The 17,122-nt window shown below is 39.5% G+C and overlaps 1 protein-coding gene across 1 annotated transcript in view; it reads right to left on the reverse strand.

The window, feature by feature from the left end:
- Positions 1–17,122, reverse strand: part of ipo11 (importin 11) — a 410,923-nt gene that overhangs the window by 357,466 nt on the left and 36,335 nt on the right. The window contains exon 5 of the mRNA XM_072570976.1: positions 9,505–9,634. Within this exon, the coding sequence (XP_072427077.1) occupies positions 9,505–9,634 (130 nt within the window). The remainder of the gene's footprint in view (positions 1–9,504; positions 9,635–17,122) is intronic.

Here is a 17,122-nt window from a genome sequence, read left to right on the forward strand (position 1 = left end):
GGGAAATTTAGCTAATCTATGTAAATTGCACATCTTTGGAATGGTAGGATGAAAGCAGAGCACCCAAAGGAAACCCAAGCAGACTCAGGTAGAATATGGAAACTCCACACAGTCACCGGAGGCTAGAATCGAACCTGGGTCCCTGGCGCAGTGAGGCAGCATTTTTATTGACTCATCCACCATGCCATCCAAAAAAATCAGGGATCGTCCAGGACATGAAACCAGGACCTCTCAGGTTGACCTCCAACGAACACAACTATCTCCTCTGAGTGAACACAAGAACTAGGAGCAGAAATACGTTGCTCAGTCAACCGAGGCTGCTCCGCTATTTGATATGATCATGGCTGATCTCATCTAGACCTTTACTCCATTTAACCTATTATTAGTTAACAATCTGTTCATTTTCTCCTTAGACATACTCAATGTATTCCTTAGATATGCTCAATGTCCCGGCATCCACTATACTCTACAATAGTGAATCCCACAGACTCGCAACCCTTTGAGAAAAGTAATTTTTCCTCAGCTGTTTTAAATCTGTCACACCTTATCCTAAAAGTATGACCTCTTATTCTAGGTTGCCCCACGAGGAAACATCCTTGCCCGCATCTACTTTGTCAATCTTTAATTCCAACGAACAGCAAGATACCCCCACTGCCACTTCTTAATTCCCAAGACTGCAGTTCTGCTAGGGATCTTTAGCACCATAGCCAAATTCAGCCTTAATAGTAATGACAGTAACTCTCACTCACAGAGTTCAGCCCTTTTGTCAATGTCAGGACCAAAGCTAAAACGAGCTGAGCATCAGTCACCAGGTTACTGCTGAACAGATGACACTTGATAGCACTGTTGGCAACCTCTTCATCATTTTGCTGATGATCAAATTGACTGTTCACAGAAGAACAGTTGCAGCACAGGAAGCAGTTGTGCGTGTCCGAACAGGGTCTCCAAACAAGCACTACAATTCATTTTTCCTCTAAAATCCTGAACATTGCTTCTGTTAAATAATCATTTAACATGCTCCTGAATGGTTCAATTCAACCTGCCTCCATCATATTGTACAATCCAAAACCTAACAATTCACTGTGAGAAAATACATTCTCACATCATCTTTACTTAGTCTGCAAATTACCTTATTCTGTGTCACTAATAATTGTTAATCCCTTCAGGAGCAGGATCAGTTTCTGTCCACCTACTAACCCACAGCCTCATGGTTTTGAAAAATTCTTTCATTTTTCATCTTGCCTGCGCCTCTCCAAGGAAATCAATTCAAACTTCTCTGTTCTACCTTCAGAGTTGAAATTTCTCATCTTAGAACTGTTCTTTTACTTTTTCTAATCCACTCACATCCCTCCAAAAGTGTGGAACCCTAACTGTATACAGTACTTAGCTGAAGTCTAACTACTGCCTTATGTGAAATATTGTTCTTGTGCTCTTAGTCGCTATTAAAACCTAGCTACTGTATGCTTTTTTAAACATCTTTAATCACATTTAGTGACTAATGCACATAGAGACCATGTTTCTCTGGTTCTGCCCTTTTTGTTTTACTGTATCTTGAACTTTACAACCTCTGACCATTCCACCATGAACTTCTGTCATTTACAATGATCTCTTCACAGTTTGCAATCTTTCCAAGTTGTGTATCAGCCACAAACTTGGAAATTACGCCTTACACAACACAATCAAGTGCTGGAAAACAGATGAGAATATTTAGGTGATTGTTTTTGACTAGCGTAAATTGGATGGTCTTTTCTCTGTGCTGTAGATCTCTATAACTCTATAAGATCTGGATAATATTATCAAGAAACTCAAGAATCCTCAAACTGACTTCTGAGGAACTCCATTACAAATTTTGCTACAGCTCGAAACAATTTCACTAACTATTACTCTTAGTGTCTAAACCTTCCACAAATTTTCTATCCAGGTTGCTCCTGTCTCATTTATTCCATAAGCTTTAACATTTGTCGCAAGTTTGTTGTTCCTAATTAACCTGCATTTGTGACTATAAATCCCAACCCAAATTACAGTTTTAAAAGCTTTCCCACTATGAAGACAAACTGGCAAGTCTGCATTTGCTAGCCTTATCCCTATAACCTTTTTTTTGAGCAAGTGCATTTCATTTACTCTCCTCCAATTTTCTCGTACCTCCGTTGAGCATCGGTCATTCTTCAATATCCCTGGATGAATCTCATCTAGTCCTATGCCTTTCAATACTAAATATCAACAATCTGCACAAGACCACTCTGTCAGCTCTAAGTCCTTCTGGTGACTGAGTATCTTCCACTGTCACCTCGACTTGGGTGATATCTCCTTCTTTAGTTAAAAAACAAATGCAAAGCATTAATACAGCATTCATCTGTCATGCTCCTACCTCAACGTTTAGGTTGCATTCTTGGAGCTGAATTGGCCTTACTCTTCCTTTTCCTACCCTTTCATTGTTTCCATATCCAAGGAAGATTTTGGCATTCCTCTTATGGTTGCTGATAGTTTTTTTTTCCCCCTCGCTATATCTCTTCGCTATTTTTATTTGTCTTTTCATCTCCCTTTGTAACTTCCTGCAATCAGCTTGAATCTCAAATAGATTTTTGTATCTGATATAAGCACATTTTTCCTTGTTTCTTAGCCTCTATCTCTTTGTTTTCATCCAGAGTGCTCAGGATTCATTTGTCCTATGTTTCCCCTTTGAGGGATTGCATCTCAACTGTGTTCCAAACCATTTTTCTTTGAAGGTGGCCTATCATTCAGCTACAGGTTTTCCACCAACCTTCAGTTCCAGTATATCCAGTCCTGATCCATTCGTGCCCAACTGAAGTCATCTCTCCCCCAGTTAATTATTCTTCCTTTGGAATGTCCATTGTACTTTCCATTGTGATCCTAAACCATTATAACACAATGATAACTGTCTCTTAAATAATCCCACTGACACTTGATCTACTTGGTCCACTTCGTTAAGAGGAAGTCTAGCAAAGACTTCTTGTTTGTTAGACTGGACACATACTGCTGTAGAAAATTCTCCTGAATACTGTTACACCTCACTGGGCTAGTACACTGGAAGTCCAGCCTGAATAATCCTGGAGTCATTTAAAAAGTTAAAAATTTTATAGAAGCACGCATACTCCGCAATTCACCTGATTTTCAGATCCAGATTGACAGAAAGCACGGACCAGGTTAATGTACTTAACAAGAATTACTATTTATTATTCCTGATCAGAATATTGTTTCTTCAGATGTTTTTATTGATTTGAAAGAGGCACTAGTTGCTCTTTCAAACTTATAAATGGTCTCTGATTTACTAATGAAAGCCAAAGTTTACAAGAACTGAAGAATGAACTTTCTTCATAGTGGGTTGTGTTACACAGAACAGACCCTGAACTGGTGAAGATACATAGCTTCTTCCAATTTTGTTTACAGCCCCAAGATGTTCAGCTACATTAGAACCATGGTTATTGGTAGGTAACGCACCTTTAACACTGATAACTGATCCACAGACGAATCAAATACTGTTGCTGGCTGAATCTCCATTTCTACACACCATTAGCTCCAGCTCAGCTCCTACTTAGTTTGAGTCATCAGCTGAATAAAGAATGCTTCTTAAGTGTCAGACTATTTGCTTTCAAAACCATGAAGGAATCCTTCAGCAATCTTTCACTTCTAAAATAGTTACTTTCAAATTTCAATACACAACAAAAATCTCACAGAATAATAATAAGAGACAGCCTTTACAATACAATCTCGGAATGTCTGCCTCTCACCATCCTGTACATCAGCAGTTCCCAATTTTTTCAGCATCAATGAAACAAACAATTCCACAGGGACACACATTTGTTCAGCTGAATTGACTGCTCATGAATGTCACATCTATTTACTGTCTTTCTGGAGAGGCTTGTAAGGAAGACCAAAAGCATTCGTGTTTCAAATCCAATGGTAAAAATATGCCATCTTTGACCATCTTTTCAAAATCTGCTCAACTCAAGAATGTCTAACTATTCATGAATAATGCACCAGAGCAAAATGCAAAGTAGAGTAAACTGTAATATATTGGGTGAGTGGGAAACGTGGGCCTGCTGGTGTGTTCAGGGCCTTTTAATCCAGGAAGGAATTGATGACAGGGCCACCCACTAATCTTGCTCCATTAACAAGCTCTCTCCCCTTTATTTTTAATGTACGCCAGTGCTGAAAATGCTGTTCGCATAAGTAAGTAGTTGGAAACGGCAAGAGTCCACTAATAGTATGCTCAGATTGTCAGCCAAAACACATATAAACACCTCTCTCACTTTCAGCTTCATTGTGTGGTCCATCCATAGCACTGCGAATTCCTCTATTTATAGAGTCATAGAGATGTACTGCACAGAAACAGACCCTTCAGTCCAACTTGCCCATGCCGACCAGATATCCCAACGCAATCTAGTCCCAACTGCCAGCACTCAGCCCATATCCCTCCAAACCCTTCCTATTCATATACCCACTGACAATATATCAGAGAAAGACAACCTCTATCGACAAAACCCTAGCCAGAGAAACAATAGCCAACCTGCTGGACATACAGAACAGACAACAGGACGTTGAACCTATCAACAAAAACGGCATACTTAAACTACTGGACTTGTGCCTCACAACACACTTCACATTCAACAACCAGATATTCGAACAAATCAACGGAACACCCATGGGCTCACCAATCTCTGGACTCATAGCAGAAGCAGTAATGCAAAGGTTAGAACAAACAGTCTTACCGCAAATTCAACCCAAACTTTGGGTCAGATATGTGGATGACACCTTGTAGTCATTAAAAACACAGAAATAGAGAACACACACCAGATCATCAACGCCACACTCACAGGAATCTGATTCACGAGAGAGGAAGAAAAGGATAACCAACTCCCATTCCTAGACGTGATGGTACATAGAACACCGAACGGAGAATTCACCACAAAGGTTTACAGGAAAGCCACACACACAGACCAAGTCCTGAACTATGAAAGCAACCACCCCAACACACACAAACGAAGTTGCATCAAGACACTATTCAAAAGGGCCACAACACACTGCAGCACACCAGAACTGCAAAAAGAGGAAGAAGAACACCTATACAATGTATTCGCCAAAAACAGATACCCGCGCAATTTCATCAACAGATGCCCAAGGGAAATACAACGGAACGAGGACATGCCGCAACCCAAAGAACTAGCCACACTACCATACATCAGGAGCATTTCTGAACTGACAGCCAGACTACTGCGACCACTAGGACTCATAACAGCACACAAACCAACAGCCACTCTCAAACAACAACTCACCAGAATGAAGGACCTGATACCCAACATGAGCAAAACCAATGTAGTGTACAAAATCCCATGCAAGGACTGCACAAAACATTACATAGGACAAACAGGAAGACAGCTAACGATCCGCATCCATGAACACCAACTAGCCACGAAACGACACGACCAGCTATCCTTAGTAGCCACACACGCAGATGACAAGCAACATGAATTCGACTGGGACAACACTACTATTATAGGGCAAACCAAACAGAGAACAGCCAGGGAATTCCTAGAGGCATGGCACTCATCCACAGACTCCATCAACAAACACATTGACCTGGACCCAATATACCGGCCACTGCAGTGGACAGCTGGAACTGACAACCGGAAGCGGCAGAGACAAGCCACTATAAATGCCGGAGGAAACATCACGGAAGCGCATCACAGGAGGCTCCCAAGCACTGAGGATGTCACCTAGACAGGGGACAAAACGTTTGCAACACAATCTCCCAGCTCGGCCACAACAACGAGCACCCGAGCTACAAATCTTCTCCCAAATTTCTAATGCTTTGACATGTTTGAATTAGGCTGTGCATCTTGATGGCTGTGTCAGCTGATGTTGTTTGTGGAAACACCTCAAGTGAACCCCCTGCCAGTATCTCTTATCAAAGGTCCAGGTTTACCCTGAAACCTTGAAGTTTATCTGTAATGGTCAGGATCATTACCTTCTTTCCCTGCATTTTGGTATTCAGTCCATTCAGACAGCTGAAAATGTCTGCAGCTTTATCAGCTTAGCCCACCAGTAATCATCATAGTAACTCTTCATAAGGCGGTCATAAACTTGAAAATTCGCAGTTCTCTCTGGATTTCATGAATATAAAAGAGATAAACATCGTATCGAAGGGTGTAATCTCAACACCCATGGCCTTATGTAATTCATGATTTTCACGGCTTGCTCTAAGATTGCAGCTAACTCAGCCGGCATGCTTTTGTCTACAAGAGCTACATGGTGGAGGATGCAATGGGTGATCTGAGTGTCAGGATTTTTCTCTTTCACCTTACTGACATATTCTTTGACCGTTCCCTGTCACACAGATTTCCAGTCAAATTTTCCAACACATGATCCAGCTAAGTTTATTTTCCCTCAAAAAGAAACCTGTTACCAGAAATATTTCTTTTCCAGTTGCAAGATTTGGTAGCTCCTTACAAAAGAAAACAAGCTCCTCACTGGACTTCCCATCAACATAGTGGCCAGCAGCTGGCAGTATCCTCTTACATCAACGGACTCATCAATCTGCAAAGCAAATTTCCTCGTAGTAGCTAACTTCTCCTGCAGCACTTCCTCCATATCAAATGACATGTTGGAAATTTACTGATTAACTACTATTAGAGTGGAATTTTGTCAAGTTCTTTGGCAACATCACCTCCTGACATCACACATTTTTTTTTTACATGCAAGCATGGTATGGGCTTTCTTTTATTTTACTTCAAGCTCAACCACCAGGTAATCAGCATCAGGAATTCCATCCAATGTCAGCACAGAGTCAATCAAATGTTGGGTCTGCTTGATGTTCTATTCTCTGAAGCTCTTGAATTACTGAATGTCAAGTCATATGCTTGCTTGCAAGAGATAGATGCTTTTCTGTAAACTGTCCTATTATTATTTTGTACCATTACAGAGTTTGGCAACTTCTCTCTGCAACTGAGACATTGAGACAAGGGGCAAATAGAATTGCTTGTCCATGAAAATCTAAAGGTCAGAAAGCTCTCGTTGCAAGGTCTCTGAACAGTTGCTACTTTTTTTCCCTCTTTGGGTTCAGATATGTCATTAACTGAATTGGTAGAGAAATCAGCTCTTATCCATTTCTTCTCAGAATCTGTTCTAAGACTTAAATCTGTAGCTTAATTAATTAAAAAATTCTAAATATTCACCTTAAAATCAGTACTACCATGTAAACACGTTCATGCAGGCAGACCGCTTTAATGACCGCTTCAATTACCAATCTATCATTCAGTGCTGCCGTCCTCTATTTTTCAGTGAGCCAAAGTGACAAAGTACATGATCAGTATCAAATAAACCTCTCTGTTCAGTAAAACATCGCGTACTTCCTCTTCCCCATGTGTCGAAGGAGAAATGAAACTTATTCATACACTGGATGTAGGTACGCTTGCTGAGCTGGAAGATTCATTTTCAGACATTTCATCACCACACTGAGTAACATCATAAGTGAGTCTCTGGTGAAGTACTGGCGTTAGTGACCCACTTTTTATGTGATTAGGTTTCCTTCGGTTAGTGATGCCATTTCCTGTGGTGATGTCATTTCCTGTTCTTTTTGTCAGAGGGTGGGAAATGGGGGTCAAGTCAATGTGTTTGTTGATAGAGTTCCAGTTGGAATGCCATGCTTCTAAGAACTCTTGTGCATGTCCTAGGATGGCTTGTGCTAGGATGTGTTGTCCCAGCCGAAGCGGTTTCCTTCCTCATCTGTAAGTAAGGATACCAGTGAGAGTCTGTCACATCTTTTTGTGGCTAGTTTATGTTCATGTATCCTGGTGGCTAGTTTTCTGCCTGTTTGTCCAATGTAGTGTTTGTTACAGTTCTTGCAAGGTATGTTGTAAACAACATTAGTTTTGCTTGTTGTCTGTATGGGGTATTTCAAGTTCATTAGCTGCAGTTTTAGTGTGTTGGTGCGTTTGTGGGCTACCATGATGCCAAGATGCTTGAGTAGTCTGGCAGTCATTTCCAAGATGTCTTTGATGTAGGGGAGAGTGGCTAGGGTTTCTGGGCGTGTTGTGTCTCCTTGTTTGTGTTTGTTGCTAAGAAATCGGCAGACTGTTTTCATTGGGTACCCGATTCTATCAACAAACACATCAACTTGGATGCCATTTATCACCCTCTGAGAAAAAGAACAGGAAGTGACATCACCAACCCAAGGAAACCTAAACACATAAATAGAAAGCAGGTCACTAACACCAGTGCTTCAACGGAGGCTCACTGATGATGTTACCTAGTATGATGACGAAAAGTCTGAAAATGAACCTTCCAGGTCAGCAAGCAAACTTACATCCAGAACCTTAACCTGAACTACAAATTTTCTCAAAAGTCACTTACTCATATACTATCATTGAAAATTTGTTCTGTGATTTTAGCTGCATTTATTTTTTTCTTTAGTATTTGCTGCCTTATAACTGATAAATGAAAATATAATCATTGTAATACATTCGGGATATTATTGTTCTAAAGTAGCAGCACAAAAACAATATCCTAAAATAGTAATTAATATCGAGCCACTGAATCAAGCAAATTGCTAATATTGCATGCAATTTTACTCAACTAAAGCAGTCAACGCTTTCAACATGAACAAAAATGAAAGCTTTGTTCTAGTATTTCACTGGGGGTAATGTTTTCCTCTGCCAAATACAACAATGCAAGTCAAACACATGTTGGCTAATGTAATCACAGAAAGGATATATGAAGGCCTTAAAAGGGAGTATGCCAAGATGGATTCTTGAAAAATTCAGAACACATTCTTTCAGGAGCCCAAAGCAGAAATTTTGCTTATTGTTAGACAATTAATTCTGGCATATCTTGCCAGGAAGTGGTTACTTCCTTTGGCTTACCGCAACAGGCTGCCATAAGCCTCTCAGAGGATCTTATTACCCAGAGTTCCAAATTCAAGTGGCAGCCTAGTTTATGTTCTCAAGACTCTAGAATGGAGCTTGAATGCATTGATTCCTTCTCCATGTATGCTGTTGAGAATTGTCAGCATTTTCCTTCCTGAAACTAAAATTCCAAACCAAATGAATCTCATATTAGCAAATGTTTGCTGCTTTCTTGCAGAACCAAAATAACAAGAGCTTAAATAAAAATAAAATTTTCATATATAATCTTGGAAATTGAAGACAGCTGGTTTTATCAGTTGGTAAGCTCAAGTAGTGAATAGCCTATTCTGGATTCCATAAATTCTGTAGAGACTTTCATTCAGATTAAACACTGTCATGCTGATGAATTCTTTTAAAATGAATTTTCTCAGACGTTGCAAAGTATCTGAATCCAATAAAAGATTGAAAACATTGTAAAATAATAAACAGCCAGTCAAAAATTCACAATGACCTGTGTAGGTACTGTAACTTGAAAGATTTGGCAAAATCAACCTAAAATTAAACAAATTGATGCAATTCGTTTAAACCCAATATACAATCCAGTCAAGATGATTATTTTAGGATTGTTTATAACAAATAATACCTTTCAATGAAAGCGAAGTTCTTTCCAGTGAATTTATAGCAGCCGCATCCCCTGTATAGATTTGCTGTAAAAAAGTATCAGTATGATGATTCCATAGAGAGCAGGCAAAGTTGTAGATCCCTGATGCCAACTGCAATAAATAATAAAATTTTGTGTTACAGTTTATTGCCATAGTTGTAGGATAATGTAATTGTACAAGGAAGATGAACAGTAGTAGTTAATGTATACACATCATAATACATTTTATTGCAGCTTACATGACAAGACACAGCTCCCAGTTCATATACAGATTTTGGTACTACTTTGAAAGAGATTATTTAATATACCAAATCCTAGTTAAGTTTATCATATACCCTTAACCAATGAATGCATGCGGGATGTCCTATAGCATGTGTTGAAAGGCCTGCTGGTTGAGAATCCGCCGGTTCAGTTACATCAAGAAAATCACAATACTGACTAGACATCACCCTTAGATCAAAGGGCAGCCAACAACAGCAATATGGTGCACATGCACCAACAGTACTGCTTGGGAATAAGTGCCAGTTTTTCTTTTTGGCCTGACAGTAATGAAGAAACAGTGATACAATTCCAAGTCAGAATAATGGGGGACTTGGAGAGGAATTGTCACGGTAGTATTTCCACATATCTGGTGCGCTTGTTTTTCTAACTGGTAAAGGTCACAGGTTTGGAAGGGACTGCCAAAAGACATTTGACAAGTTGCTGCTTATAGGTAGTACCTTTCAATTACCATCCTTGAGTTTATTCACTTCCAACAGTATCAGATTTGGCAGTGCCACAATTCTAAAGGTCTATCTTTTGTTTGACTCACCTTTGGCCTCACCAAGGGATGTTTGCCAATGTTAAAGGTGTTCATAAATGTAGTTGTAATTCTATTGGGACATCATGTTGCGGCTGCACAGAACACTAATGAAACCACTTTTAAAAGCCTGCATTCAAGTCTAGTCTCCCTGTTATAGGGAAGATGCTGTGAAACTTGAAAGGGTTCAGAAAAGATCTACAAGGATGCTGTTGGGCTTGGAGGGTTTGAGATATAGCAGAAGCTGAATAGGTTGAGGCTTTTTTTCCCTTGAGCATTGAAGGCTGAGAAGTGACCTTATAGATGTTTATAAAATCATGGGGGGGCATGGACAGGGTGAATAGCCAAGGTCTTTTTCTCAGGGTAGGGGTATCCAAAACCAGAGGGCATAGGTTTAAAGTGAGAGGGAAAATATTTAAAAGGGACCTAAGGGGCAACTTTTCATGCAGAGGGCAACGTGTACATGGAAGGAGCTGCCAAAGGTGGTGGCGTAGGTGGGTTAAATTACAACATTTAAAAGGCATCTGGATGGTCACACAAATAGGAAGGGTTTACAGAAATCTGGGCCAAATAAATGCTGGTAAACGGGACTAGGTAAATTTAGGATATCTGGGTAGCGGGAGGAAGTTGGAACCAAGGACTCTATTTCCATGCTATGTCACCGTGCGCTTGTGAATGGCATCATTAATTGTGTGGAAGTGAATGTTTAGATGATAGGTTGGGTTGCAGTCAAGTGGGTTGATTGTCCAGGATGTCAAACTGGACAGGTACTGGAGCCTTTTGATTGAATAATAAAAACCTACACATAGCTGTTTTACAAAACTACACAACATCTTTATGCAATAAAGATAAAATACTTATTTGTGGACGGCTCAGATTTTTGAATCCTCATATACCCAGCCATGGAAAATTCACATACAATTGCAATATCACCCTATAATAGGTATGCAGTACCACTACCTAATGTGCAACTGTTCAGTCTTCATCTACAGTTCTTTTTTGTGGGGGTTGAGGAGTCTCCACTTCCACATCAGCCTTCTGTTCTTGAGATGACAGCTAGCAGAACTCCTTCGGCCTTCACCTCAGCACAAGCCAACAGTGCTAATTTATTTAATTCAAGATCTGTTTTTTGTGCTTCAATTAATGATGTCACGTCAAACACTCCACCTGGATCATCTCACCTACCGGTACAGTTTCAGCTACTCTTTCATTTTGTTTGTGGTATCACATTAGTCTTTATTGGCGGATTTTGATTAACCATCATTCTGGCTACTACTAACGAAGGAAAACTACCGAGAATCTGTTTCTGTAACTGTTCTGTCTCGTAAACATCCTTTTGGTATTCTGTAATTACAAGTGAGGCTATCTCTATAAGGGATAGGGGGAGAGGGCGGGTAAGTGGTGTTGAAACGCCAATCAGCCATGATTAAATGGGGGAGTGGACTCGATAGGCCGAATGGCCTTATTTCCACTCCTATTTCTTATGGTCTTATCCTCTTTAGTCCTGCCAAATTATTACCTAGAGATAAATCTACTCCAACAATTATTTCTCTTGATAACAAATCACATTCTAGTTGAACTTTATATGGAACAGGAATATATTCTTCACTAATCCTATTTATTTACACCAAATTCTCTGGAGGGCAAATCAATATTTTATTCAATAAAAGTGATTGTGTGATTCCTTTATTTCTTATTATGGTTATGAATTTAGCTACATCACCTGAAAAGGAGTCATTTTTCCTTTCAACAAAAATGATACATACCTCCCACCTACCAATGCACTTTGCTTATAATAGAATTCACCTTAACTTCTTTTCTCAGAATTAGAGCTACAATCTGGTACATGGATTTTTCTTTTTGAGCTCTCTTCTCCAACTAATTTTTAGAAACTTCTCTAAGTCCCATGCAACTTCCAACATTCCAAACACACATGACCCAATTTATTGCAATAGAACCACTTAAGCTTCCAAACTTCATCTCCACCTTCAGCAATTTCCTTCTTAATCTGAAGAGGTGGTCTTGGCACACCCCTTCTGTCCATTCTCTACCCTGGCTATTTGCCCTTTTTGCACTCCCACTTTTTATTCTTCTCAAACTTCTAGGAGTGTCAGAAAAAAAGGTTTATGGATCAGTTCATAATTGTCAGCCAATATAGTTGCTGTCATGCAGTTGCTACCCTTCAGTCTCTGTAGGACGTCTGATTACAGAAGGCAAGAAAGCTTTTAATTCTAAAAGAATAACTTCTCAGAGCATTGTAAATTTTCTTAGCCTTTATAACACTTGCCCACCTCTGAAAATAATTCTGTTTAACTCTCTCAAACTCAATCTAAGTTTGTTCAGGCTTGTTCCTTAAATTCTGAAATCTCTACGTGTAAACTTCCAGGGCAAACTTGCATGTGCTTGGAATTGCTCTTTTTACTTCATCACAAACATTACTCTGACAGGGACACATAAACCTCTTGAGCCTGACCAGTTAATTTGTTTTGTATAGGGAAGGCCCCAATCTGCTCTTGGTCATCTCATTTAGGTTGCTATCTTCTCAAACAACTTGAGAAATGTTTCCAACTCCTTCTCTTCAAAATTTGGCAAAGCCTGAACTACAGGTTGCTCTAATGTGATGGTTACATTCTCGTGCAACCCCGCAAAAAAGAAAAATTGCACTTTAGAAACAGCGCTTAATCGCATTATAGCCAACACACATTTTAAAAGTTTGCGCTTTAGAAACAGTGTCCCCAATTTGTCAATCGCATTATAGTGAACTTATGTTAACGAAACACGTTATAGCAGAAGAGCCTGTACTTAAATATCTTCTAACTTATTGATTATGACGAGAACATTCCTCTTCCAAGCCTACCAAAATGTCTGGTTTAGTTTGCCTAAATGGCATTATTTGGAATTTATATTCATTTTCTTTCTTTTGACTCTCTAGTCTATTGTTTTAAGTTTTAATGTTCTTTTTCTCTCTTTTTCTGCTGCTTTGAATTGCACCTCCAATTTTATCAGTCCCATTTACCTAAACTGCAACTCAAGGTTCACTGATGCATCCAATGTACAACCTGGTCTCTCGACTTCATTAAACCTAATTGTTTAATATGAAATCCATCATGTCTGCCTTCTTATTTTGTAGGAGAAAGTGAGGACTGCAGATGGAGATCAGAGCTGAAAAATGTGTTGCTGGAAAAGCGCAGCAGGTCAGGCAGCATCCAAGGAGCAGGAGATTAGACGTTTCTGGCGTTTCGGGATTCCTGAAGAAGGGCTTATGCCCGAAACGTCGATTCTCCTGCTCCTTGGATGCTGCCTGACCTGCTGCGCTTTTCCAGCAACACATTTTTCAGCTGCCTTCTTATCTTGGTCTGGCAACTTTGTCTCCAGCCTACTAGCTAACTCTGCTAGCTTAGCTTTACTCATAGCTTGAAACCATACCAGGGAAATTTCTCATACTTCCAAAAAAACTTTATTAAAGATCCCAGATGAGCCCCCAGTTATGTTCTGACACAAAGACAGACAGCTGAATCAAATCTGCCTCCCTACCTCTATTTGCAAAACAGTAAAATTAGAGTACTTAATTGCCTTCAAAATTGACCCCAATGGTTCGGTGCCAAACTTTTTTAATAACCAAAATCAGATTATAAGAATAACTGACAAAAGACACCAGGTTTCTAGCAAAAGATTTAACAAATCATTAATAATACAGGTCGCTTTAGCAGAACAAAGTTATACTCAAAGATAATCTAATTAATATCTGTGATTTAAACCCAATCCTCTTTAATTCTTGCCCACACTCACAAACACAGACAAATAGACACAGTTAAGGGATAAATCAAAGGGGAAAAGTAAATGAGATGGAACTGGCCAGTTCACTTAGGCACAATCCCCAACTTTGTCAGAATATAGCTTGTTTGGTTTCTGATGACACCGATGCATGCAAATATCTTCCAGTATGCTGAGGAATATTCACTTAATTCTTAAAACTGATGTTTTGTTCTCCAAGCTTTCAACAAGCTGATAATGAGGGGACAATTAGGAAGCAATAAAATCCATGTCCTGCAGCTTTTGCTGCCACAATCCTTCTAACAAAAACCAAAACAGTTCAAACTATGGCCTTTGTTAATCTGGCCATCTCCTCATGAGGTGCCAGTTAACATTCAGTATCTGTCGACAGTGTGAACATCAGGTCTCTTTAGAATTAAAGCGTAATTAGAGCACTTTTTAGCTAGAAACAACATGTAATTAATATTCAGGACTGGCCTAATGAACAAAAAACAATTTGCTTATTCTCTTTTTTTATTAGCTGCTCAGAGTGCAAAGTTTACATTCACCTGTCAGCCCACAGTCCAAACCACAAGTGATTTTTTAAAAATAATGAAATTTCATCAGGAGATTCTCATTTTATGGATATGATTACATTCGTACATTTTGTCAAGAACGATACTTGTCACATGTTAGTCCTAGCCCAAATGTTGCCCAAAATCTTGCTGCATGGATGATCGCTATCTGGCAATTTGCAAACAAGTACAGAAAATCCTGATCTGAGCAGACATCATCACTTCTTAGCTTATGTTAGAGGAAAATTACATAAGTGTCTATGCAATTTCACCAACACAATTCTTTTACTTTGTACCCATCTCATTTGTTGGTCATCTGCAAAGTGAAGTATTAGATTTGGTTTTAGCATCAATGTAACTGCAAATAACAGATGGCCAAATAACTTGATTGGCTGAAAACGAAAAACAAATTTGAATTAGGACAATTAGTTTAAATTATACCCTGAAAACACCAAACTCCAATCAAGTTTGAAGTTAGTATAATGACAATCTTAAAAGTTAATGACATAATCTGATGCTTTAGGAGTACAAGACTGAGAAAAATTTAACACTTGAGAGGAGAACTGCCAGGCCACCATCATGTGCCGACTGCCCAAAAAATACCTTTAGCGATCAGTAAACTCTGAAACACAAATCCCTAAGAAGAAGAAAAGATGATTCTGGAAGATATCAAGAGAAATTTCGACATCTGGCTGGTTTTTAAGATTTACCAAAAGTCAAATTTTCATCGGGGGTTTTATCCGACTAGTATCGTAGAAGGGGAAGGTAAAACATAGGTTAGAGGAAGGAGTGGTAAATAGTTGTTTGTTAATTATTCTCTGTTATACTACAAGAAATAAAGTTGTTAATTTTTACTTTAAATAGTTCCTGGCCTCTTGAATTTTCAGAGATTACTGTATGGGATAAATCTTTTCTGTGTTGCTGGTTTAAATTAAGCAGGAGGGTTTGCCCCATATCATAATACATCTCCTTTGAACTCTACCCCTCTTATCTTGAATGCATGCCCTCTACTATTAGACATTTCAACCCAGGGTTGACAGTCAGAATCTTTTTTGAAAAGTGTGGTGCTGAAAAAGCATAGCCAGGCAGGCAGCATCCGAGGAGCAGGACAGTCAACGTTTCAAGCATGAGATCTTCATCAGATTCTTGATTAAGAGCTCATGCTCAAAACATTGATTCTCCTGCTCACTGGATGCTGTCTGACTGGCTGTGCTTTTCCATCACCACACTTTTTGACTCTGATCTCCAGCGCCTGCAATCCTCACTTTCTCCCAGTCAGAATCTTTTTCCCACTCTATGCATCCCCTAATTTTATAGAATTCGGTCAACCTCCCCTCAGCCTCTGTCGCTCCAGAGAAAACAATAGTAGTCCGTCCACTCTGCCTTTATACCTCAAGCCTCAAATCCAGGTAGCATCCTGGTAAACCTCTCTGAAACCTCTCCAAAGCCTCCACATCCTTCCTATAGTGTGGCAACCAGAATTGAACATAATACTCTAAGTGCTGCCTAACCAAACCAAGACTAAAACATGCCATCCTGACCCTTGTACTCAATGCCCTGAACAATAAAGGCAAGCATGCCATATGCCTTCTTTACAACCCTATCTACTTGTATAGCCACTTTCAGGGAGCTATGAACTAGGACCCCCAAGATCCATCTATACATCAATGCTGTTCAGGTTCCTGCCATTAACTGCATACTTTTCCTTAACAATTGATCTCCCAAAGCGCAGCAGCTCACACTTACCTGGATTAAACTCCATCTGCCATTTCTCTGCCCTTATCGTCAACCGATCGATATCCTGCTGTATCCTTTGACAATCTTCTACACTATCCACAACTCTCACGATCTTTGTATGGTCTGCAAACTTACTAACCATCCATCTACATTCTCATCCAAGTCATTTACAAAAATCATAAACAGCAGAGATTCCAGAACAGATTCCTGCAGAATACCACTACTCATGGATCTCCAGCGAGAAAAACACCCTTCCACCACTACCCTTTGTCTTCTATGGGTAAACCAAGTCTGAATTCAAATAGCCAAGTCACCAAGGATCCTATGCAACTTAACCTTCTCGATCAGCTTAGAAGGAACCTTGTCAAAAGCTTTACTAAAATCCATGCAAACAACATCCACTGCTCAACCCTCATCGATCAGCCCCTTCATCACATCAAAAAAAAATCAACGAAAAAGACCAGTGCTGGGTTCACTGCTTTGATATAAATGATCTGTATGTGAAAAAGGAGGTATGGTTAGTAAGTTTGCAGATGACACCAAAATTAGAGGTATAGTCGAAGCAAAGAAAGTTACCTCAGCATACAACATGATCTTGATCAGATGGACCAATGGGCTGAGGAGTGGCAGATGGAGTTTAATATAGATAAATGTAAGGTGCTGTATTTTAAAAAGGCAAATCAGGGCACGACTTAAGCACTTAATGGTAAGGGAGTTTTACTGAACAAACAGCCCT

The sequence above is a fragment of the Chiloscyllium punctatum genome, chromosome 1 (genome assembly GCF_047496795.1).
Source record: "Chiloscyllium punctatum isolate Juve2018m chromosome 1, sChiPun1.3, whole genome shotgun sequence".
Classification (NCBI taxonomy): domain Eukaryota; kingdom Metazoa; phylum Chordata; class Chondrichthyes; order Orectolobiformes; family Hemiscylliidae; genus Chiloscyllium; species Chiloscyllium punctatum.